The following is a 23,035-nucleotide window of genomic DNA, read 5'->3' on the forward strand; positions in this document are numbered from 1 at the left end:
TGGCAATGCTCGAAATTAATAAACTTCAAAAATTAAGAATTGATAAAGATACTTTATTAATTCACGACAATATATTCTGTTCGTCGTTTCAATACATTTATCACTGATAAATCTCAATTGCACTCGCGAATCGCATTGCGCATAATAATGCTAAGAAAGGAACAATGAGACAAATATTACTTTCACAATTTTTACATATTCAATTGTCTAGATTCAATCAATGAGTGCGATAAACGTTAAAACCTGAAAACTGCCAGCGTCTTTCCATATTCGCACCAATGCCGAACAATTCCTGTTTGAAGACTTGTGGAAAACGCTGCATTAAAACTTCGACTTCATTAGGCTTAATGCCAGGCTCCATTTTTTGCAGATAAGACCACAGATAATCCACGCTCGCGCCGAACGGATGGATATGTAGAAACGTTGCTATGAGTCCTATAATATATCATACATTAACAAAAATCATTATTAATCATAATTAATAAAAAATCTAATCAATTAATATTACAAAGGCATCGAAAAACTGTTTTCTTTACTCATTTCTAAGTTTTTTCATGTTATTGAAACAATCTTTTCCCATCAAAATTGTGAATATATTTACCGATGAGTTTGGCATCTTTTTGAGTGACTTGTATAAAACTGGATGCAAGAATATGTTGCTTCGGCATACGCGGTTCCTCGCTTATATCGTCGTCTTTGTCGAGAGTGATAATCTCACTCTCCCTAGGTTCTTCTTTTTTTGTAGCATTCAACTTGATGGTCAAGTCCTTGATCTTCTGATCGTCCTGTGCTTGTTGTTTACGCGACTGCATCAGCTGCTCCTGCATGCCTTTCAATGTTTGTTGCAGCATTTTCATTTGCTTCTCCTTCGCCTCTAATTCTGCTTTCGTTTCAGATTTCAAGAGATCCACCTACGAGATTTAAATTTAAATTTTATGTACATTTTTTTTAATCACTGTTCCTGTTAGGCTTTGTTAATGTTCATTGTTAACAATGTAAATAACACGCACTTCGTTTTTGTATGCTTCCAGCTGGCATCTCAGACTATCGTTCTCCTCTTTGAGACTTTGCAGTCTTTCGATGTCCTCGTTGCTGTCAGACTGATTACGTATTTTCTTACGTTGCGGCTCTTCTTCCGAATCCGATACGTCCATTTCGCCCTCGCCTTCAATTAGACTATCTTCCAGTTGCACAGCTTTTATTTCCTGTCATTACGAACAGTAAAAATTACAAAGTGCATCGATCTACAGGCATCGCTTTTTCACACAAATGCATGCAAAGTATGTAGTTTCCTATATCCAACAATAGTATTTTTAAATATACATCCCTAAACGTGATTGGCTCTATGATTTGTATATATATATTATACTACTAATCTCTCTCTTTTTTTATGTTACATAGTCAATTTCTGTAATTCAGAGTTGAGACACATGAAGCAATATAATAATACAATTTTTTTTCAGTTTTTCATCAAGCATTTCCAGGACTTGGGCCTCTTTGGAACGCTTTTAGCTTACCTGAACTTAAGAAGCAGAGATGCAGCTCTGAAGTACAGAAATAGTAGAAGTATTGTATATTGAGTAATACTGTTCGGGAAAATGAGGCGAATCCATGCTGTCTGATAGTCTGTAGTTGCTTTTCTTCGGAAGTGTTAATCTCGCATTACCTTCTGTTCCATACGCTGTGTTCTTAATGTTGTGCGCGTTGCTGACAGGATTTATCTGCCATTTACTGTCGCGGCATTCCACGATAAAGTACCGAATTATAAACGCACGAAGAAAAGCGAGGTGTCTGACCGTTTTCTTTTTCGCAGGCGAAAATTTGACTCTCTCTCAATTATCGCACTTACCTGTATATATCTTAGAAATAGAATTTGCAAAACGAGCATGTTTGGAGGTGATCATGCAAAACGCGCGTAGGAGCATATTGCGATAGACTCTGAGATTGCTTCAAGTTAAATAGATAAGAAAAGGAAGGAGAAGAGACACGCTACCAGCATTGTGCATTACATACATACCGAGGATTGCTTCTTCCACATTTCGATGTTCTTCCGTTGCGCCTTAGTGAAGTGATCCCAGACCTTCTTGTGGCTGGCCGCAGTAAAGACTCGTTCGATCTGACTGACTGTTGATGACATGGTCGCATGTTTGCATACAAAAAACACAACAAATCCACCGTTGTATACCTTTTGCTTGAAACTCTAAGGTTGGTAGTTTCGTCTATGCTTTCTAGTACTCTCTTTACGCGCTTTCTTGTCATGTTTGTAAACATTTTAGTTATTGTGACATTCCTCTCGATGAACAAAACAGTATCTTCCATCTTTATTAACGAGCGTATTTTTATATGTATTGTGATACAGCTACGAATAGTCTCACAGAGTCTCATGTAGATTGTGCCGCATTTAATCTAATGTAGTCACCAATTCCATTCTCATTGTTCGTCTTTCCACCTTACTGCAGATAATGTAACCCCAGAAGACTTGCAATTCCTGGATTTCCGATGTTAAGAATTATTTTGAACAAGAGTCAACACATTTTGATCTCCTACTTGTTTAATACAATATTATATAATTTATGCATATGTGAATTCGATAAAAAGAATTATACAAAAATAGATCTTGCGGTTCAAAATAATTTCTTAACACAACAGATATCCAGCCCATCACCCTTATTTCTTAGCATTGTCAAGCATGCAACTTTCAAGTACACTATGGCTTCTATTGAGATAGAATTTGCGATAAACTGCCTTTGTTCGTCAGTTTTGTTGGATCCTAAGTCCGAGAAGATAGGATTTTTCACCCACCTTATCCTCGCCTACTATCCCTGATCCTTCCTACCGAGTCGCCTCCAATCGTGCATTGACCACAAACAGAATTCATATATAACGAACTCGCTATGATACACTTGAGAGATTGCAAAAGTTAGTTACGAGATAGAGAAATAATTTGTTGTATATCAAAAGTTATATAATTTTTTGTCAAGCGTATCACTTGATATGCAAAAGCCGTTCTTTGGAATATCATACGTCGAGATCGACAAGCTTAAAATTCGAGATTTGATGTTTTGATACCTGATTAGAATTGGTTGCCATACCTTAATGTCATGAATTGTTACTCTTAATTATCACGTGACGATGTATAACACATACCTTCGTAAGAAAAATCTCTGCTTATTATCGATACTCGATTTGTGGCACAAAGATTTTCATACAGTGTGAAGAATGTAGTGATATCACTGTCATTACTTTTACACTATCACGAACGAGATAATTATGAGGTTTTTGTTGCATTTGCTATATCCAAATAAGGACAGATGATTTCTTCATTGGGCCTATTTATATACCAAAATGAACTTACCAGCCAATGCGGATTTTCTTAGCGCACACGAAATATGTACGATAGTATAGAGCTGTCTTGAAGACAGAATAAGAAAGTATGTAAACGTACATTGTATGAGAAGTCCTTGCATTCTTCCCTTCATCAATTCCTTGGCCTTCTGCAATTCTTCCTCATATGAAGCTTTCTCCGTTAGAAGCCGACGCACATGAGAGTTCGTCGATTGTATCATCGAGTAAAAGGTATTGGCATTACGCTTGGTGCAATCTCCTCGTTCTAACCATGTTACAACGACCTGCGAAAACCATTTATATATTATAAAAAATACAGAGAATTATCTATGAACATAATTGCAAAATGAAAAAAAAAAAATTGTTTAGCATTTTTGTTGTTTATTTATTTATCTTTATTGTTTAATAAATACTCACTTGTACTGCTTTCATAAACGTGTCATCTTGTTTAATTTTTTCGCAGATATTGGATGCTTCGTGGTCCGTGTAATGTACTACCGGTGGCGGACTCGATGGCGGTCTTTGTCTCTCCTTTTCCACTCTTTCTCTATGGCGTTGTTCCCTTTGCAGTTGTCGCTGTCTGCATTCCCATTCATATTGATCATCTCTAGCCTAAAAGTTAGTAGATAATTATGCAAGTTAGTAGATAAATAGATTATCATAACATTGGCAATTACACATTAAGAAATAATTTTTAACAGATAACAAACCTGTGCAAAATCTACATGAAGTCTACCAGTATTTGCGGGTTCCCCACTAGATCCTATTCTTACTCTATAACCAGATAAATATATCGCTGCATCGACACTGGCTTCTAATACGAAACGTATGTGACAGAAATTCTTTTTAGAAAGACGCAAGGTAGTTATTTCCCCACAACGTTCAAATATCTCTTGTATTATAGCTTCGGTAATGTTTTCCGGTAAACCTAGGTAAAATACCATATTTATTTAAAAAATCTATGCGTTTCAGACTAATTATATTATTATATTCAACGCATAATAATATTTACCTCCGACAAAAATTGTTCTACATCCTGGTGGCCTTTCACGCGTGGTGGGCGGTGGGGCGTTCGGATTCGGCGGGAAAAGCACACAACTCTTACAATGTACGATCTCTTTAGTACCTTGAGGCGTTGTCGGTGGCGGTGGCAAGCTTGCAGTCATTATTTGCGCCGCGTCCGTCATTATTTGCTCGGCATTAAGTATCTGTGCGCCTATCATACTGCCATCATGCGACATCATGCTCATACCCATTGGATTGTAGCCGTGCGTGTGACTCATGTGCGGACCCAGTGTCATTTCACTCATCATTGGTGCCATTGGTCCCATAGGACTCATGCCCATCATGGGATAACCCACTCCCATTCCCCAGACACCGGCGGATTCCATCTGCGTGCCGATACTTGGCGTATTATTCGTATTCGTCGACGATAAAACTTCGTTGTTGCTCGAGTTGTTGGAGTGATTATTATTATTCTTGGAGGAATTTGTGCTGTTTCTCTCCTCGATTCTTCGGTCGTCTCTTCTGTCTCGTTCGTTTCTTTCCTCCCTCCTTTCCCGATCTCTATCGCGTCTATCACTGCGTTCACTCCTTGACCTTTTGCAAGATAACATGAATTATAATTAGAGTTACAGATATATTTTGTAAAGTTTGTATAGCTTAAAATTATTCAGTTTATCATCTTTTTATATAATAGAATACTTGATAAAATTAGATATTACCTTCTATTGTTATCTCGTGTATCGCGACTATCCCTATTCTCCCGATCTCTTCTATCATTCTTATCGCTTCTTCTGTCGCTACTGTCATCTGAAGTTTCTCGTACTATCGGCGGTTGATTCTTATTTGTGGTAAACTCTAGAGGTGAGTCATTCATTCCAGGCAGTGGTATGGGTGGTGGTGGCAGCGGTGGGAATCCTTGACCTGCAAGCTCCATAAAGCTTTGTGGTCCTGCTATAGGGCCCAATGGACCTATTGGTCCCATACCTATAAATTATGTAACATTGTAACATAAAAATATACAGAATGATATTTTGAGTGATCTATTTAAATGATTTATTTCAATTGTAAAATTGCCTTAAGTTTATTATTGTAACAAAATTCTTAATTTTATATTTATATTGTTAAACCATATGTATATAAGATTTTATTGTTATAAATTTATATATATATATATATTTTTTTTTTTCTTTATAATTATCTTATCCATTTTATAAATAATTTTGTATATCGATAAGCATTTTAGTTTTAAAACTATGTCTGAAACCTCTCAGTGATCTAGAAATATCTTCAGTATTACGATGCCTTCTTCAATCTCCAGTTTTAAGTTTTTTCGCTTCTTATAACTATAACTTTCGATTCTAATAACTCTGAAATAGCTATAGTTATAGTCATATAACTACATCTTATAACAAGCCATAGACATATATGACACAAATACATATTTTTTTATTAATATTCCTGTAATATTTAAATATTCTCATCCAGAAAAATTATAGCTATACTCCAGTTAACTCTTCTGATCTTCTATTTTAGAATTATGTGTAAATAATCGTCGTTATTTTTGTAGAAGACAGATACTAGATGGTTAGAGAATTAATCAGCCTCACCCATGGGTGGCATAGCGGTTGCTGGTACCCCGGGAAAATTATAAGCCATTTCTTGTGAAATAATCTCCTAATTCTGTTCAGGAGACAAGATAACAAGGGGATAAACTACCGCGAAGAATATTCTGCTCGTTGTCGTCGAAGTCGGAGATGGCGGAGATGGATATACAACAGAGTGGCTGTAATCGTATGTAATCATATAACGCGGTGATAGTGCCGGTGCATATGACAGATGACACTACCATCGTCTTGCATCATTTGCAATCTGCAATGTCACGTGTTGGCCTATTATGTCCTTACACCGACAAGATTCTATTAAAGACCGCTGGCTCTGGGAAAATTTTCGTGACTATAGTGAGCCCAATTTTGAAGATAATTATATGAGTTATTTAAATCATACAATTATTTTATCTCATCCAGCTGTTGTTTTATTATCGAAAAAATATATCTGACTTCTTGATTTGGATTAAAATATGTAGAAATTTTCTTGATTTATTTTCTTTTTTTTTTTTACAAATTAAACAATGCTAATGTACATGATACAACACTGTCGATCTGATTACGTTTGATAAACTAATATTAATGAAGATGCTTTTATATATATTTCAGTCTTTGCTCAGCTGTTTTCTTTCGTTTGCCCTTATTCCGAAAAATATATCTATATTATAGATTTTCCTTATTTTGTATATCTCTCTATATTGAGACGTGATTTTTCTGTAAACTGAAATTTATTTCAGATAAAAATAAATCCGCTAATATAAAGAACGTAAAAATTTAACTGTAGAAAAATTATCGTGATACTATTTCTAACAAAAGAACGAATATCTATTAATGAATATCTAATCTAAAAATAGAGATTGAAAGAAAATTCCAAAACAAAAAGGTACTTGTAATATTTACTTTTGTTTTAGTAGAGAAAATGTGTACATAAGTGCAGCTAAAAAGAGCAATCACCTGCTGCTCCGTTGCCATTTTAACAATGGCTGATGGTATAAACATAGATGGCTGATTTTATGAATGTCAAGGCGTCTTTGTGATGCTTTATCGTGCAATTATGTGCTTGTATATTTATTTTTCGTATATTTAACTTACATTAAGTATAACAATGTCTAGCACAAGGTACGTTCTTCTATTTTTTCACAGATCTTTAAATTATGACACGTTTGTTTGGTGTACACATCTCACAGTAGTATGTTTGTTCATCAAGTAGATATCATCCAGTAGATATGAATACATGAAAACAACACGTAATAATAACGAAAACAAAGATACCTACACATTTCTCATCCTTATCGTGTAAATAAATTGTATTAAAGAAGCGTACGCTACATTAATTAAATTTGTTTAATTTATATTTATGTCATAATATGTAGATATAATCTTTGTAAATTTGTTACATTCTAACCATTATGATAATAGATTAATTTGGTTAATACAGATTCTCTTATAATAATATATATCGCTTATTAGAGATAGAAAGAAATAAAGATACAAAGAAGTTTGTGTAAAAGATTCTCTCTAAACTTTTGAACTTTGAAAACTTCTCTTAAAATTCGTTTTATTTTCCTACACATTCTATATAGTTTTTTCGTTTAGTATGAAATTTATATTAACAGACATCTAAATAATATAGTTTAAATAAATGTCATGTAAATTATTATGTCATGTATTAAAATTCTTTTAAATTCGTAAATTCTATTGAGCTATATAAGCTAAATTGAGTAATCAATTATTTTAAATATGAAAAATGTATAGACATATATGTCTATATACAGTGTGGCAATTGGCAACAATTAATAGTCTAAATTATATTTTGAAAGAATTATAGAATAATTTTTATACTTAAAAGCTCAAATATAAAGTGTCATATCACTTTATTTAATCAATCATAACATTCAATAATACATAATTTAACTGATAAATGTATTCTGTGTTTAATTTTTTACATAAGGACATGCGTTTTGTTATGTTACGATACATTCGATTGCAGGTAATACCTAGTTTTCAATATCGTAGGCAACTATGTCGTATGGAGTTTTGACAAGATTCGAAACATATCTCAACGTGCTCCATTTTGTAACTTACATACGTAATACAAACAATGAGACTTGAGTAGCATATGTGAGCTTGTATTTACATGAATAACTTCGTTATTGCGCGCCTTGCATGCTAACAAACGTTTTATTGTATTTTATCCATACATACTCTTGTTTAACTGAATCCTTAAGTATCAATGGCAAGAATCTCTTTTCGTTTTCCTTTCCTCTTTCAAGAATTTTACTGCAGCTGCAGTAAAGATGATGCCTTGAATTACGATGTAACTTACAAAGTACAAATAATATTACACACATGTTTCGAATCCTATTGCATTAAGAGTCAAATGATGGTTGTCGCATTCATTCATCCAAATAACATATATACATAGTATTCCCTCAAGACCCAATCTTCATTGTCCCCATCCCTATTCCCCCAACATAAAGTGAACAGATTAAGGCTCCAGCAGGCTATAGGCTACATTCTACAATGTACAATGTATTATGTACTTTGTTAGTTTTCGTTTCTGCATACAATGTCTGGCTGTGTAATGTGTAGTAAGCGATAGCACCAAGAGACTTCCCGCTTCTGCTTGTAAATTTGAATGATTCTTTCGCGACGGGGTGACATACTTTAATGCAATTTAGAAACCAAATTGCGCAATGATCAACATTTATTTCATTCAGTAGTTCATATTTAAACTTTGTAACGTATCCATTATATATAATAGACATACTTATTATAAAACAATATACATTTTAACAAAAATGTATATAGACTTATACTTTTATATGTGAAATATAAAGTTGGATAAAAATAGTAGGCCTTGCCCACCAATATCTGTTAAGAGTTATGTTTCCTTGTTTTTCGTACTTTATGCGTATTGAATGCGATAATGAATACTTAACGGTGTGTTCGATACCGACAAATTATAAATAGACACATCTAATGTCTTTGTATTACATTTGATATATTATGCGGTTGACATCACCCATGGCCCCAGCATATTGTATCGACAAATAATTTAATGATTGTAATGTATATGTATATAGTCTTTCCAAATTTTCAAATACACGAAATGTCATCACGTCATTTTAAGTGATCTAAATCTTAAGGATTACAAATAATTTGTCTTTTTTTAAAATGAGAATCTAAAGAAATATTTCTCTTATACCCAACATGAACTATTAATTTCGCTATTTTAATTGCACATCTGTAAAAAACTTATTCTTTTTTTACATATATCATGTATTTATCGTAGACTTTTTGTGATCCATAATTATGTTCATAAAATGTAAATAACACATTATGCAAATTTTAATATTTGATTCAATGATAGAATGATAGAAACTATTTTGCTTTGAGTCAGGGTGAACTGCCAAATGACAGATAAATTGTGCTAGATTGATGTAATTGTATAGCGATAAGATTATCAATAAAATAATAACCTCAGTGAATATATATAATATTGTATACTAATTTTTGTTGTATTTGCGATAAATTCTTCCAAGAAAAAACGAATATGTAAGTTAAAATATAAATGAACATTATCAAAGAGATATCACTGACATTATTATATTTTTGATAAAATTTATAGGAATTTACAAGTTTTATGTCAAAGTTGAAAAACTGCATCCTTTCTTCCAGCATCTGTTCATTACTTCACAACTATATAATTATAGCTTAAATTTATTTTTGCTATTCGTGTTTCACAAATTTCAAGCTATTCAACACATTGAATTCAACTTCAGTTCGATCACTTAACGTAAGAGCAAGGATTCCCATTACCCCATTATAAATAGTAAATATTTCTTTTATTTCGATAATTATTAATCGTTTTTATGTCCATCTGAAGTTAAAGATTATATCTTGCGCTATGCTGCATAATGCGAATATCATGGATATAGTTTTAAAAAAGATGATCAGAATTAAAGCGAAGAAACATTTATACAAAGATTCCATTGTTGTGAATACTGATCCTATATTTTACAATCATCATATTTATAGAAATAATGCATGTTTATATCAAGCCATTCAATGTTAGATTACTTCATGCCGAACTTGTAAAAATTTGGAGAAAAATAATTTCAATTAATTTCTTTTACACAATTAACAATGCCAAAAGTGTTAATCTTTTTTTTATTGCTTCTTGTAACATACAATATAGAGTCGAGAACCTTGAGTGGTATGCATGAGTCGAAATATCTCTCTAATCAGACGTTACTTAGTATTGTTATAGTTTGCTCCCATGCACATCACACGTCCAGACTTCACTCATGCAGCAAAATGCGCTTTTCTTCTCTTTTTTTTTTAATTATTTCTTTTATTATTATTATTATTATTATTATATATAAAAAAATCTATTTCTATTGACTTTTAAGCTCTTTGCCAATACTGTACGATACAATTTTGTTCCAGTCGATTTTCGTTCGCATTACCGGCAGTTGTCTTCGCAGCGCCTTAAAGGTGGTGTCGGACATTGTTTGATAATTTTCCGAAATTGCCGTTTGATAATCATTTTCGGATTCTTCGACAAATCGTATCAAATCTTTCGCTGTCTGTTTCTCGTTGGAGATGGGCAGGCTCTCCTTTACTTCTTTGCTACTAACCAATTGTACATTTCCATCTTCATAATAATGGACTTGTACTTTGAGGCTACCTCTCAATTCGGCGTTTCCCGAATTTGGAGTAAAACTTACAGTCCATACCGAACGCCAGCGACCGTTCCAAAAATTTTTAGGTTGAAACTGATGATCTTCTATGCATGCCGTTAGCGTGACGTTTCCTATATAAAAATTAATGTTATTTTTCGCGTCCACGTTTAGGCAATTATTCGAACAAAATAGTAGTTACCTCCAAAAGATTTGCCAAAAACTGAGCAGGCGCCGTGTCTATAATGACTTTGAGTATAATTCGTTATTTCATCTTGAAAAGCTGATCTCCAAGGCTCCGCTATAGGATCTGGTTCATAAGGTTCATAATCTTGCGCCTCCTTCCTCAAGTGATCATATTTGAAACTTTGCTTACTCCGTGCATCATAAAACCTCTGAGAACCCAAGTCATTGTGTTCTGTTATAAGCGCTGGATGGTCACTTCCCTCTATCTGTATGTAAGGAAAAAAATAGAATTGTAATATTTAATTTAGTTTACGTTGATTTTATATGTGTTATTCAATGCATTGAAAGTTTTGTCAGCATTTATGATTTGATATAGAAAATATATTAATATAATCATATAATATTGATATAATCTTAATGTATTCTTAATATTGTGGAACAAATTATTCACAAGAAAGATAAAAAATATTGCAACATTGCTCTTAGACAGGCAGTGCCTGACTTTAGCCGAATTGCAAGATGTAAGTATATCAAAGTAGTACTATTGTAAGCAAGAAAAGATTTTTGTTCATATATTAACAAACATTGCAAACTTGCTACTTGTTGCAATGGTTTCTCATCACTTTATGATCAATAGGATTTCTAACATGAAAATATTAAATATCCGAACCGGTGAAGCGCGAGAACTGCAGAGGAAATACCGGTCGCGTATCGGTGCCTCGGGTCAAAGCCAAGGTCACCTGTATAAATCCCAGTGAACACGTTAATGCGAAGCAGAAAGTGAGAAAATAAAGACATCGTAATCGCGCATTTTGGAAAACGAAACACTTGAAAAAAGGAGGGCGAGTAAGCGAAAGTACGCGACGAGGGCGCGAACTCGCGGATCTCATACTCCGGGAGGAAGAAACATCGCGTGTCTGACGTTAATGATGACGACGATGATGACAATGATAACGACGACGACGACGACGACGACGACAACGTCGACGTCGACGATGAAGATGATGACGACGATGACGACGACGACGACGACGATACCTTAACAGGCGTGAGCTGGTCCTTGTTGTATTGCGCGAAGGCCCCGGACGCGCCCTCCTTCAACAGGTTGTCGTTGTTGAGCAGAACCCTTACGTCGTTGAACACCTCGTTGAACTCGCCTGGCGGCGAGTGCAATATAAAATCCGAGACTATTCGCACTTTTTCCTGGTCCGGAATCGCCGCATCTCCGTCCGCCGCCATCTTACCTTTCCCACTGGCACGCACACTCCGCCGCCACCGCCGCTGATGTCAAAAGCGAGGGTACGGTACGGTGCGGTGGTCACGGACAGGTCAGGTTGTGCTGGATCTCTTTTCTCTCTCTCTCTCTCTCTCTCTCTCTTTCTTTTTGGTTCAGCGTCTCGTGGTGCCGCTCGCAGTGGCGCTTCGCAACGCCTCGTATACGTATGTACATACCTGGTGTGGTGATGCGACCAACTCATCGTAGCATCTCTTTCTCTCTCTTCTTTTTTTCTTTTCTTTCCGGGTTCCTTCCCCCCGAAGCATCTCCATAGTTTCTGTACACATCGGACTTTTCTTCTTTGCGGCCGCGCTGTATTTCCTTCAAAACGTCCACCTGCCGTATTGTTATATTCGTGATGATACAACTTAATGATGTTATGTAAAAATTAAACTACGAAAATTAAAATTAACAGTTAAGTTAATTAATGTACTTATTATATTAATAAATAAATAATATATTTTTATTATTAATAATATTAAATACTTATATCTACTAAATATAATTGTATAAATTATTTATTTAATACTTATTATTAATAATGATATAATATTTTTATAGTATTTATTAATAGTATATTAAATATTATACTATTATTAATACTACTTATTAATCAAGTAATAGTCTTTGAATCAATTTAATTTAAAATATCAAGTTTCTTTCTTGTTAATTTAATCGCTATAGGTGTATATTTTGTGCATAATTTTTATTCATTCTCTTTTTTATTCTTATTATAGTTTTTATTCTTCTCTTTTTTCATTTTCTGGATTGATTATTCTTGCGTAACATCCTATGATTATACACTCGGGTTGTTCGGAAAAAGGGTGTGCAAATAATTTTACAGATCGACAGTGAGGAAACTTTGAATATTATGTTCGATATTATATATCGCAATTTTTTCTTAAATGCGATTATATAATCGAGTGCACAAAAAGGATATCGTTAAGCCAATTATAAAATAATTTCTTATATTAATGAAGATCCTTGAGTCAAGAATATAATCTTTATTTTTTCGGAAACTATACATTTTTCTCTCAATAATTTTTCATCGGATGTTAAATTTTTTCTATTATTTCGCAATATTTTTTCTACGACTTTTAATAAGGCTTTATACGGAGAGATGATTCATACAGGGTGGAGATCGAATGAGGATGAATCACATTATTTGCTCTCGGGAAAGTCCTTTATATTTAGAGATACAAGAGTTTGGCAGAACGCAATTCTGGATAACCATGTATGCATATGTGTGTGTAGGATTTTAATCTCGAATCTGGCAGTCAAAGCGATAACCAGCGATAATTATTGTTACTTGCACGCATCCTATATAGTTTTTAGCATTTATAATTTTTAAATATAATGTGGAGACTATTACATTATAATTTTATGGCACATAAAGATTTAAACTATTTAATATAATACTTCTATTTAATCAATCACTTTTTTCTATCTATTAATATTTCATTAATATTAATATTAATATCTTTCTATTAATATTCCAAATATTGCATATACTATTTGCACAAATGCTACCCAGTACAATATTTTTGAAGTTTTGTCGGAAAGAAAGTAAAAAATTGTTTATTTATAATAACAAATATTAATAAGTATACTTTTATTTATTAATTTTAATTTATTATTGTGTGTATGTGTGTGTGTACACTAAAAATTGCGTATCACTTTAGATATTATTTTTGAAAATAATCGAAATAATATAAACCGAAATTAGCGGAGAATTGTAAAGTCGATTACTCGAATTTTTTTATTCGCAAATCATGAATAGATTAAAATCGATAAAATACATTTAATTATTTTTGTGTGTGCAAATAAATACAATGTGTGGAAAAAAAGTCATTGTTCTGGTAAGAAAAAGAATTTACAAGAAAGAGAGATAGATATGTGTTATATAAATATAATGCTGATTATAGAAGAAGGAATGATAATTTATAATCTATAATATCGATAATTTATAGAGAGATTTGTTTCTCTGTCGTGTTATTTTTTTCAAAATTATAATCTTTTTTTCTGTTTAGCAATCTATTTATTAACACATTTTATGAATAAATATTAATTCTATATTAATTTTTCAGCGTTCGTATGTGCTAACGTTTTAAATATTTATCAGTTCTAAGTGATCAGTCTACATGTCAGAATTCTGATTGAAAATGGCAGACGATCCGAATCGTGACATTTTGCCTGTAAAGGAAGGCTCTATCGCGGATACAATTATTTGTGGGATAGGTTTGTATATGTATACATACATTTTTACGTTTATCATAAATTATATAATCTCTATTAGCTAATTGTGTCTTTCTCTGATTTATATAGATTTATCTTTTATACATTTTTTTGCAAGATATAAATATTTTATATGGAGAAGATTGTAATATTATACATTATATATATTTTAATTTCTATTTTTTATTTTATACGATTTTATACTTTTTTTATAATATTTAATTTTTCTTTTATTTTTACTAAATATTTATATGATGTATAAGTATATATAATATTTAAAATATAAAAGATCCTAGGGAACGTCATCTCGTTTGTAAGCTCGATCGCTATCAGTTAGAGGACAAGTATCTACGTTTACTCGATGAGACGAACAATCTGAAGAAATTATTAAATTGCCAGGAAGACAAGATTAAGCGACTTGGTACAAAGCTAATTAGACTAGCCAATAATCCAAGGTGCGGATTAGCGTTAGATGTTGTCGATAAAAACAGAATGACTGCACTCGAACTCGAAAATACCAAGGTAGAAATAATGACATATCTTTTGTATAGCGAATATAATTTTTCTGTTTAGAAGAATCTCATTTTGAAATTACATCATATTACTTCTGTGTGATATAATTCTAATAGATTTCTCTATTATTTGTATTAGTATAGTGTAGATATTATCACAAATTATACTTTTTAACGAAATGAATATAGATGAAAGATTACGATAAGAAGTAGATCATTTTTAAATTTCCTTTGATACAAATGTTATAGCATATTTTTACTTATATGAAACTTTAAAAACTTAATACTTTTGCGCTAACAATATATTTTTAATGAATATTCTGTTAAATGTTTCAGTTGAAGGAGAAAATCGTCGTGATGAAAAATCAATTGTTGAGTCACACGATACACGGTAGATCGTTATCGCGCAATCGTAATCTCGTTAGGCCATCGTCTTCCGGGTTCGTGTAAGTACACACATACTATGAGATATATGCTGTGACTCACTGTTACAGCACAATGAAATATCAAACCGACTTTTTTTAGGACGTGTCGAAGTGAGAATACTCGCACGAGAGTACCGTCTTGTCAGTGTATCGTTGGAGCAGGGGACGATGATAACGATATGCGAAATTACATCCTTAAAATCGAGGTAAAACTGAATTTGACAGTTCGAAATATTATTTGCACACATTTAATTATTGCCATATTTTTTCATTTACCTAATTTAACAGTTGAATAAATAAAACATGTTTTGAATAAATAAAATAAAATAAATTTATACCGGATAATAGATGATCAAAAATAGCAAAAGAAATGTAATATACTCGCATATAAGTTACTTCGCGATTTTATACCCAGGTGTTTAGAGTCTCGCGAATATGTAAAATTACTCGTTATTAATATGTTATGCGCCATAATTTCCGCCTAGTGTCCAACCTTTTTTCGTAGAAATTGGAGGCGCAGAAGAAAGATATGGCAAATCGTATAGCAGAGTTAGAGAAAGGACTAGAGCTTTCGACTAACACTCAAAAGGAGAAGATAGCGGAAAATGTAGAATATATACGAGTCTGGCGACAGATGAAGCAACTGAATGATAAACTAATGATGGCCCAAGAGAAAAACGCCACGCTGACCAATGAAATTACCGACTTGAAAAATACTCTTGAACGAACGACGAGGTTTATTCTTTAATTCTCTCAAATATATAATATTATTAGATCTAATAAATTTTTTATGTATGAAATTGAATAAATATTATGCATTTTCTCTAATAAATACATTTCATTATAATATATAATATATATATATATATATATATATATATATATATATATATATTCAAATTATTATTATATGTGACAAGAAACGTGATTTACTAGAGAAAAAATGCATAATATTTATTCAATTTCATACATAAAAAATTTATTAGATCTAATAATATTATATATTGTATATTATGTATGTATATATATATATATATATATATATATATATATATATACATACATATATACATATATACATATATACATACATACATATATGTATATATGTATATACATATTGTATATTTATTGTATATTTAAAATTTAAATATAATCAAAGTATTTTTTGTCCAAAATGTATATGTTGTTTCTAATTTAAAAATTTATGATTTCTTCAGGAATAATCAAGAGATTGCGGCTGTTCTTATGTTAGAGAGGACACGCATAGCTGAAATTGACAATCAGATGTTAAAGGCGAAAAATTCACAGCTCACTTTACGCGAGAAAGATGAACAGATACGGGATTTTATGAACGAAATTAAGATATTGCAACAACATAATAATGAGCTTATTGCGCTTACTTCGAAATATGGTCAAGTCGAATTCGAGAATATGGAATTAAGAAAAAAGCTTTCTGAAAATTCTCAGAATCAACAATCCTTGAAAATAGCATTTAATAATGAACAGGCTAATATTGTAACATTAAAGGCAACAAATGAGCGATTACTCGCGAAACTTCAAGAATTGCAGACAAATATAGATACCTTGACGGTGCAAGTAACGGTTAGTATATTTGTATATATGTTTTAGAAATTGTTGGTAAATAGTATTTGAATGATTTCCACTTTTGTGATATTTATAGTCCTTTTATAAGCAAAACAGAAAGTGCGACGATGTAAACTCAGAATTAACACTATCATCAGACATAAAGCAATGCATGAAATGTTGTGAGATGTATGACAAAATTATGCAGCTAGAGAAATCTGTCGGCAACACACGAGAAAGTTTGCAATTGACGGATAAATCAGTACAGACAATAATTATCACTGCCAGTATAAAAGAACAGAGTACAATGACGAGAAATGAAGAGGAAATAAATGAGAAAAAAGTATCGTTGCAAGAATGGAAAACAAATCCGGAAACAAATGTTTTATCTCGTGAAAAAATATTAAAGCTGTTGGATCAGGCGCAGATTAACACACCTCTAGATGCGTCGAGGATGACTCCGAAAAAAGAGTATACGGGTATTTTGGATATATCTCAGAGGCACAGGCAAGTCGTACCTCTCGAGAAGCTATTGTTCGGTGATTCTAATTGTTAACAGAAACTTTTAATCATTTATTTTGTTATTATTTTCTTTAGTGATAAAATTTCGCTAACTTATTATAAATGTAAGTAAATACATTATCATATATGATAATGTAGCATCGATATTAAAATATTAGATATCTCATATAAGTTATAAAATTGTAGTAAATAGTATTAGAACATTGGAATATTGGATTTATAGGAACAAACATATAATTATATCTAGTCCTCTTTATCTAAAATTAAAAAATTGTAAGATAGAAATTTTTTTGTATAACATCAAATAACAAATATATATTTTATAAATTCAAATGCAGGCAAAATATATAGCAATAAATGCTATATATTTTACGCAAGCATCTAACAAAGAAATTTAGTTAAATATTTGATATTGTGATAGTTAGTTGTGTTAATGCTTGTGTATGTACATGTTAAATGAGTAGATATATTTATTTTTTAACTTTTTTTGTTTATTTTCTTGATTTAATAACTATAATTAACATTTTGTAATTCGTATTTGTTGTATTGTAAATTATAGGGAAATCAATAATTTATGTATCGCAGAAAACTCTGTGTTAAAAGAATTATAAAAAAAAAGTTTTTTAACATTCTGGAAAAGTATATAGGACATTTTATATGTTCATCAATTTATAAATAATACGTTCATCAATTTATAAATAAAATAGCGTATTATATATACTCTTATTTTGTTACTTTTTTATGTTACATTATGTAAATTTTTATGTTTTCTAATACTATATAAAATACTATATAAAAAGATTGAAACATCATTATACACGATATTATCATAGATATTTATTACAGTGATGGAGAAATATCTTCTCAATTGCTTCGTGACGAATCGAATTCTGAGGATTCACAACAAAGGCTCGCGGAAAATTCGAACTTAACATTAAATCAAATATTTCTGATTCTATATGAAGTTTTGCAAGAGTATATGTCGTTTAGTAATGCTGATGAAAGAACATTTTCGAGCCATCATGTTTCTACGACCAAGAATTCATTAATTAATAATGATGCTAATAACAATAATCTTTCTGTGATAACTACTGATATTAAGCAAAATTGTCTTCGCTCAGATGCAGTGAAAAATTTCGGTAATAATAATTGTGTAAGAACGATTGACAGAAATTATAACATATGCATTGACCAATATGTACGGAAGCGAAAAGACAAGCGCTATTGTATCCGCAATAAAAATTACGCGAACTTTAGATTCTAATCGTCATTGTATGAGCCGTGCACCTCAACGAAATGCCGATGATATCAAGAATAACAGGAATTTTACATGTGAAAGATCTGCAACTGTCTTAATGAAAGATACTGTTTCATCGAGGAAAAATCCGCTTGATGTTAATTTCGTTCCTATGATTCACGAGAAATACAGGAAATCATACCGCGATATCAGTAAAGACTACGTAAGCCAGTGCAAGATGCTTCTTCGGTAAAATGTAAATTTCTTTAATAGCGTAATGCGTCAATGGTTTCTGTTTAGGCAGAAAAGACTGTAAAGAAACTGAAGAGATTGACGCCGCACTACTCTAGATGTAATTTAACGTGTCACTTGCGCAAAGCGAAGGATCCGATGTCGCTGGCAAAAGAGCAGATCTTACCCTATAACATCGAGTGTTTAGATGACAGTATGAAATTATCATTGTGCCCGGCGGAATGCTTTCCTCTATTAATTACTGATAGGCAAGGTCTTATTGAGATTCACATTTCGCGACTGCAACTTTCTACATCGGTTAGTATCGCGAGTAAAATGATACAAAAGTTTGCTAAGAAGCTTTATGAGAATGTAATATAGAAGGTGTGACCAAACGTTCCGGTTAGATTTGGAGATTTTATAAAAAATTTAATTTTAAATAAAAAGTTTCTTTAAACATAGGTCGAAAAATACTTCCTTAAAAAGTTAGCGCCTATAAACCTCTGAAATCACATTATTTTAAACATTTATACATTTTTTTTATACATTTTTACATTTATACATTTTATACATTTATTTTATACATTTTTACAAATATCAGGGAAAGTAAGCATTTTTTCAACAAAAAGTACCGAAATAAAAGTTGTAAAAAATTAAATAATCTTTTAAATGAGATTAAAATGATCGTAATATGTTCCATAGATTTTGAGATAACTAGTTTGTGTTTTTTTAGCTATCGATGATAGAGCTTTTTAAAAATACTTTTCATTTATGTTGTTACAGCCGTAGTTAATTTTTAATGTTTATTTTGCTTGTTGATTAAAAAAATTTTATTTTTCTGCATTGTTTAAACCAATATTATAGGAGGATGATAGCCGTCGATAGCCGAAAAAAAATATAGTTATAAAAATATATAATATATATAAATATAATATATATATATATATATATATATATATATATATATATATATATATATAATATATATATAATAAAAGTCTTTCATCTATATTTTTAAACTGAAAAAATAATTTTATTATACTCGCGTTTTGAAATCATTAGGTTGCGAAAATTCCAGAAGAAGAAGACATATGTAATCTTCATATTTACATAAGCTGGGACATTTGGGGCGAAAAGACCGCTTACACGCCGAAAATGAAGTGCCCCAATCTGATCTTCAATTCATCTTCTGTGTATCGTATAGCGGATCTCTTTTCTTTCTTCAAGAACGTACTATCAGAGTATCTAGTCTTCCGAGTGAACATTGTTCGCCGAAACAATACCAGCTCCACACTTGCCCGGGCAAAAGTCTCTATCAGGGATATTCTTGATTATCCGCAGAATAAGTTACATTATGTTGTACCTGTGAACAGCGTCATTTCTTGCTTCTTTGGAGTCAATTTTGGTCAGCTATCGCTCTGGGTCCGATTGAGCTGCAACGTCGACATGGTCGAAGCCTTTAAAAAGCAATGCGGTATAACATCGCTGCGAGACATTTTCCCTGAGCCTTTGTTAAAAAAGGACATAAATGGCATGCCAGAGAAACGTTTTGTTTCTTCGGTCGACGAACCGACGATCAAAGATATACCAAAGATACACCGGCCAAAGGATGAAGATCTAAAAGACAAAGATTTAAAAGATGAAGATGTAAAGGATGAAACTCTAAAGGAACAGGATCTAAATGATAGCGTGATACGCAAAGAGACAAAGGACCTACAAGTTCGATCGCCCTTAGACATAAGTAATTTTATGCAATTAAGATTTATATATTTTTAATTCAAATTTAAGTGTATGTGAGAAACTGCGATTATTAAAGCCGCAGATTTTGAATATGACACTGAATACTCGGACGATTATAATTATTTGGAGACGAATAATGAGGAAGATTTAAATTCACCCGACAACGACAGAAGCAAAAGATTTGAAGAGAATAGAAGAACTAGAAGATCGTAAGATTTCTTTTTTGTTATCTCCTTTTTTTCTTTACACTTTTTATTCACATTTTTAATTTGCCATTTTTTGCAATATATAACAAGAGAAAATCTTACAGAAAAATAGTATTTTGTATAAACTCTTTACGCATTACAAAAATTATATAAACGATTTTAATTAGTCCAGATCTCGGCGCACTTATGGATAGGAATAGCCAGAGGCAAAGAAGCAATCTGAGGGACGCAGCAAGCGTGAAGGAGTTTAGGACTTTAATGGAGAATGTAAGATACGTTACGCAATTTTATGAAAAACTTTCGCGATTGTATGAAAGATAACGAAAACGCTCGATCTGGAAATTATCGAGATTCCGGTCGTATTCAGGACGTTTGGGTGCTCGAAGAAAAAGATAGCGTGATGCGCGACTTGGGCGAGATTATCTCGAGGAAAAACTGGGAGAGATATAAGCAGAAGAGCCAGCTGATTTCTGCCAGTATAATTAGTAATTAATTACGTCTTCGTACTCATGCATTTGTATGCCGATAAAAGTAGCGTTTACTCAACTAGTCGTCCAAAAATATTTGCAGGAGATAAGTCGTTAAACATGGACGTGCAAGATAACCAGCATGACACTAGCGTACGAGACTGTTCCTTAGTTATACTTGCTCAGTTAAACTTAAGATGCTTCGCGAGAAGGATGCTAGATTACCAACAAAAACTTTGTACGATAAAAGCTACCTAAAATACATATTACTGTCTGGTTATTTAATGAAAATCAAATCTAGAATTTATAATTTTTTAAAAATTTAATTTAAAATTAATATTTATTTATTAAATGAGGTAAATTTTGCGTTGAGATCATTGGTATTAACATCACAACATTTTTGACGATGTTTTTAATGAATGAACAGTAACGTTGTATACTAGCACACTTCTAATACAAAAGGGTATATCTAAAACCATATTGAAAAGTATATCGATTTCAAAATATACGTAACATTCTGCGTAACATTATAGCGTAATTTAACGTAATTATTAATTGACTTTTTATTTTTGCCTTTTTTCAGCAAAACAATACAATAACTATAGAAATAGTGAGTATACAGTTTCTGGAGAAAAGCTTTGTCATGCAAGATGATGAGATACAGTTGCTTTATGTGGAATATACTTTCCTCGGACATTGCGGCGAAAATATGGAAACCATTTCTGTGACAAAGCCGGAAATAGCTAGTCAAGAAATATTCTATAATTTTAAGAGAAGTAAATCTATCATTTTTATATAAAGAGAAATGTTTTTTTAATCGCAGGAATAAGAGAATAAAAGAAAATAAAAGAGAAAATTGTGATTTTAGCATTTCAAATAGATGAAAAGACACACCCTGTAGAGAGAAATATATTACGCTCGATGTTAGCCGAATCTATAAGTCCAACTGTCAAATTTATTATCATTAGCGAACCATTACCTGAAGAAACCGATATTAAGGACTGTGAAGAGGTTGGGTGAGTATTGTGATTTATTTTATTTGTAGTATCTTTACAGCAGTGTAGCGTAAAAGCGATACATAAAAATATTCACTTGTTCTTTTTTTGAATATGATAAATAATTTTAATCTTATATATGCACGTAATAATTTTATAATACTTAATATTCGATAACTGATCTTTTCTAGTTACGCAATTTTTAATATAAAACAATATGCACTTGGTGATGGCAGCGCACATATATCATTGCCAATCAAAGATGACCGAAATAGACAAATTGGTACGATGAAGGTATATACAAGTGGATCATTACTACTCATTATTAAATATCGATTATTAAATCTCTAAGTTTATTATATTATAGATCGTTGTGACGGGTTTTGATGCCATTCAACAATGTTTACCGGATATTAACAACGTTTAGTATGGCAATGTGACAAACGAATGTTATATAAGCATCTAGATTATTTACATCTAATTAAAGTTCACGCGCACACACACATATGCAAAAGATCAATGTTTTGTCTGAATTAGTCAAGAAAATTAAATTTTTAATCAAATTTACAAATAAAAATTTATTTTAGATTGTCTACATTATGTGTACTTTCTTAAATTATATTGATACATCGAGCAACATTGATAGAATTATTAATGCTCAAGAAAAATACAAAGTTTGCATTTTTTTAAGATTACTTAAATTATTATTAATATAAGAGGCTTTGCATTTTTTTTTTAGCAATGTGCTACATTTTTTCTTAATTTGTTATTATTCTA

The 23,035-nt window shown here is 31.8% G+C and overlaps 3 protein-coding genes across 4 annotated transcripts; 1 reads left to right on the forward strand and 2 right to left on the reverse strand.

Moving 5' to 3' along the window:
• Window positions 1–32: 32 nt before the first annotated feature.
• Window positions 33–7,441, reverse strand: LOC126848448 (ecto-NOX disulfide-thiol exchanger 2). Of its 2 annotated transcripts, none has more exons than XM_050589373.1 (10): window positions 7,047–7,441; window positions 5,070–5,334; window positions 4,358–4,944; window positions 4,056–4,273; window positions 3,763–3,957; window positions 3,446–3,629; window positions 2,018–2,124; window positions 1,011–1,205; window positions 602–911; window positions 33–435 (listed from the first exon to the last, which is right to left on the reverse strand). In XM_050589373.1, exons 2-10 carry the CDS (start codon window positions 5,330–5,332, stop codon window positions 218–220), a joined length of 2,277 nt encoding a protein of 758 aa, XP_050445330.1. In that variant the 5' UTR covers window positions 5,333–5,334; window positions 7,047–7,441; the 3' UTR covers window positions 33–217. The 2 variants fall into 2 exon arrangements, with proteins under 2 accessions (XP_050445330.1, XP_050445329.1); XM_050589372.1 differs by lacking the exon at window positions 7,047–7,441 and adding an exon at window positions 5,958–6,147.
• On the forward strand, window positions 6,536–22,853 carry LOC126848475 (uncharacterized). The gene is made up of 18 exons (XM_050589427.1): window positions 6,536–7,073; window positions 14,189–14,339; window positions 14,626–14,858; window positions 15,185–15,294; window positions 15,374–15,479; window positions 15,779–16,008; window positions 16,494–16,878; window positions 16,958–17,367; window positions 18,229–18,535; window positions 18,696–18,842; window positions 18,920–19,168; window positions 19,913–20,591; window positions 20,667–20,799; window positions 20,964–21,063; window positions 21,847–22,039; window positions 22,132–22,279; window positions 22,450–22,552; window positions 22,626–22,853. Exons 2-18 carry the CDS (start codon window positions 14,264–14,266, stop codon window positions 22,683–22,685), a joined length of 3,669 nt encoding a protein of 1,222 aa, XP_050445384.1. The 5' UTR covers window positions 6,536–7,073; window positions 14,189–14,263; the 3' UTR covers window positions 22,686–22,853.
• Window positions 7,812–12,372, reverse strand: LOC126848465 (F-actin-capping protein subunit alpha). Its single transcript, XM_050589411.1, has 3 exons — window positions 11,864–12,372; window positions 10,842–11,091; window positions 7,812–10,773 (listed from the first exon to the last, which is right to left on the reverse strand). Exons 1-3 carry the CDS (start codon window positions 12,062–12,064, stop codon window positions 10,355–10,357), a joined length of 870 nt encoding a protein of 289 aa, XP_050445368.1. The 5' UTR covers window positions 12,065–12,372; the 3' UTR covers window positions 7,812–10,354.
• Window positions 22,854–23,035: the final 182 nt, after the last annotated feature.

This window comes from Cataglyphis hispanica, chromosome 3 (genome assembly GCF_021464435.1).
Source record: "Cataglyphis hispanica isolate Lineage 1 chromosome 3, ULB_Chis1_1.0, whole genome shotgun sequence".
NCBI classification, from domain to species: domain Eukaryota; kingdom Metazoa; phylum Arthropoda; class Insecta; order Hymenoptera; family Formicidae; genus Cataglyphis; species Cataglyphis hispanica.

Excerpts from the sequence above, each read along its gene's own strand:
- LOC126848448 (XM_050589372.1), bottom strand. The coding sequence starts at position 6,006 with ATGGCTTATAATTTTCCCGGGGTACCAGCAACCGCTATGCCACCCATG. Across the intron at positions 3,958-4,055 it reads TTCATGTAGATTTTGCACAG|GCTAGAGATGATCAATATGA; the intron begins GTTTGTTATCTG and ends ACTAACTTTTAG. Across the intron at positions 2,125-3,445 it reads GCAAGGACTTCTCATACAAT|TCAGTCAGATCGAACGAGTC; the intron begins GTACGTTTACAT and ends TGTCATCAACAG.
- LOC126848475 (XM_050589427.1), top strand. The coding sequence starts at position 14,264 with ATGGCAGACGATCCGAATCGTGACATTTTGCCTGTAAAGGAAGGCTCT. Across the intron at positions 14,340-14,625 it reads TACAATTATTTGTGGGATAG|ATCCTAGGGAACGTCATCTC; the intron begins GTTTGTATATGT and ends AAAATATAAAAG. Across the intron at positions 21,064-21,846 it reads TTAGGACTTTAATGGAGAAT|CAAAACAATACAATAACTAT; the intron begins GTAAGATACGTT and ends GCCTTTTTTCAG.
- LOC126848465 (XM_050589411.1), bottom strand. The coding sequence starts at position 12,064 with ATGGCGGCGGACGGAGATGCGGCGATTCCGGACCAGGAAAAAGTGCGA. Across the intron at positions 11,092-11,863 it reads ACCAGCTCACGCCTGTTAAG|ATAGAGGGAAGTGACCATCC; the intron begins GTATCGTCGTCG and ends CCTTACATACAG. Across the intron at positions 10,774-10,841 it reads TTTTGGCAAATCTTTTGGAG|GAAACGTCACGCTAACGGCA; the intron begins GTAACTACTATT and ends ATTTTTATATAG.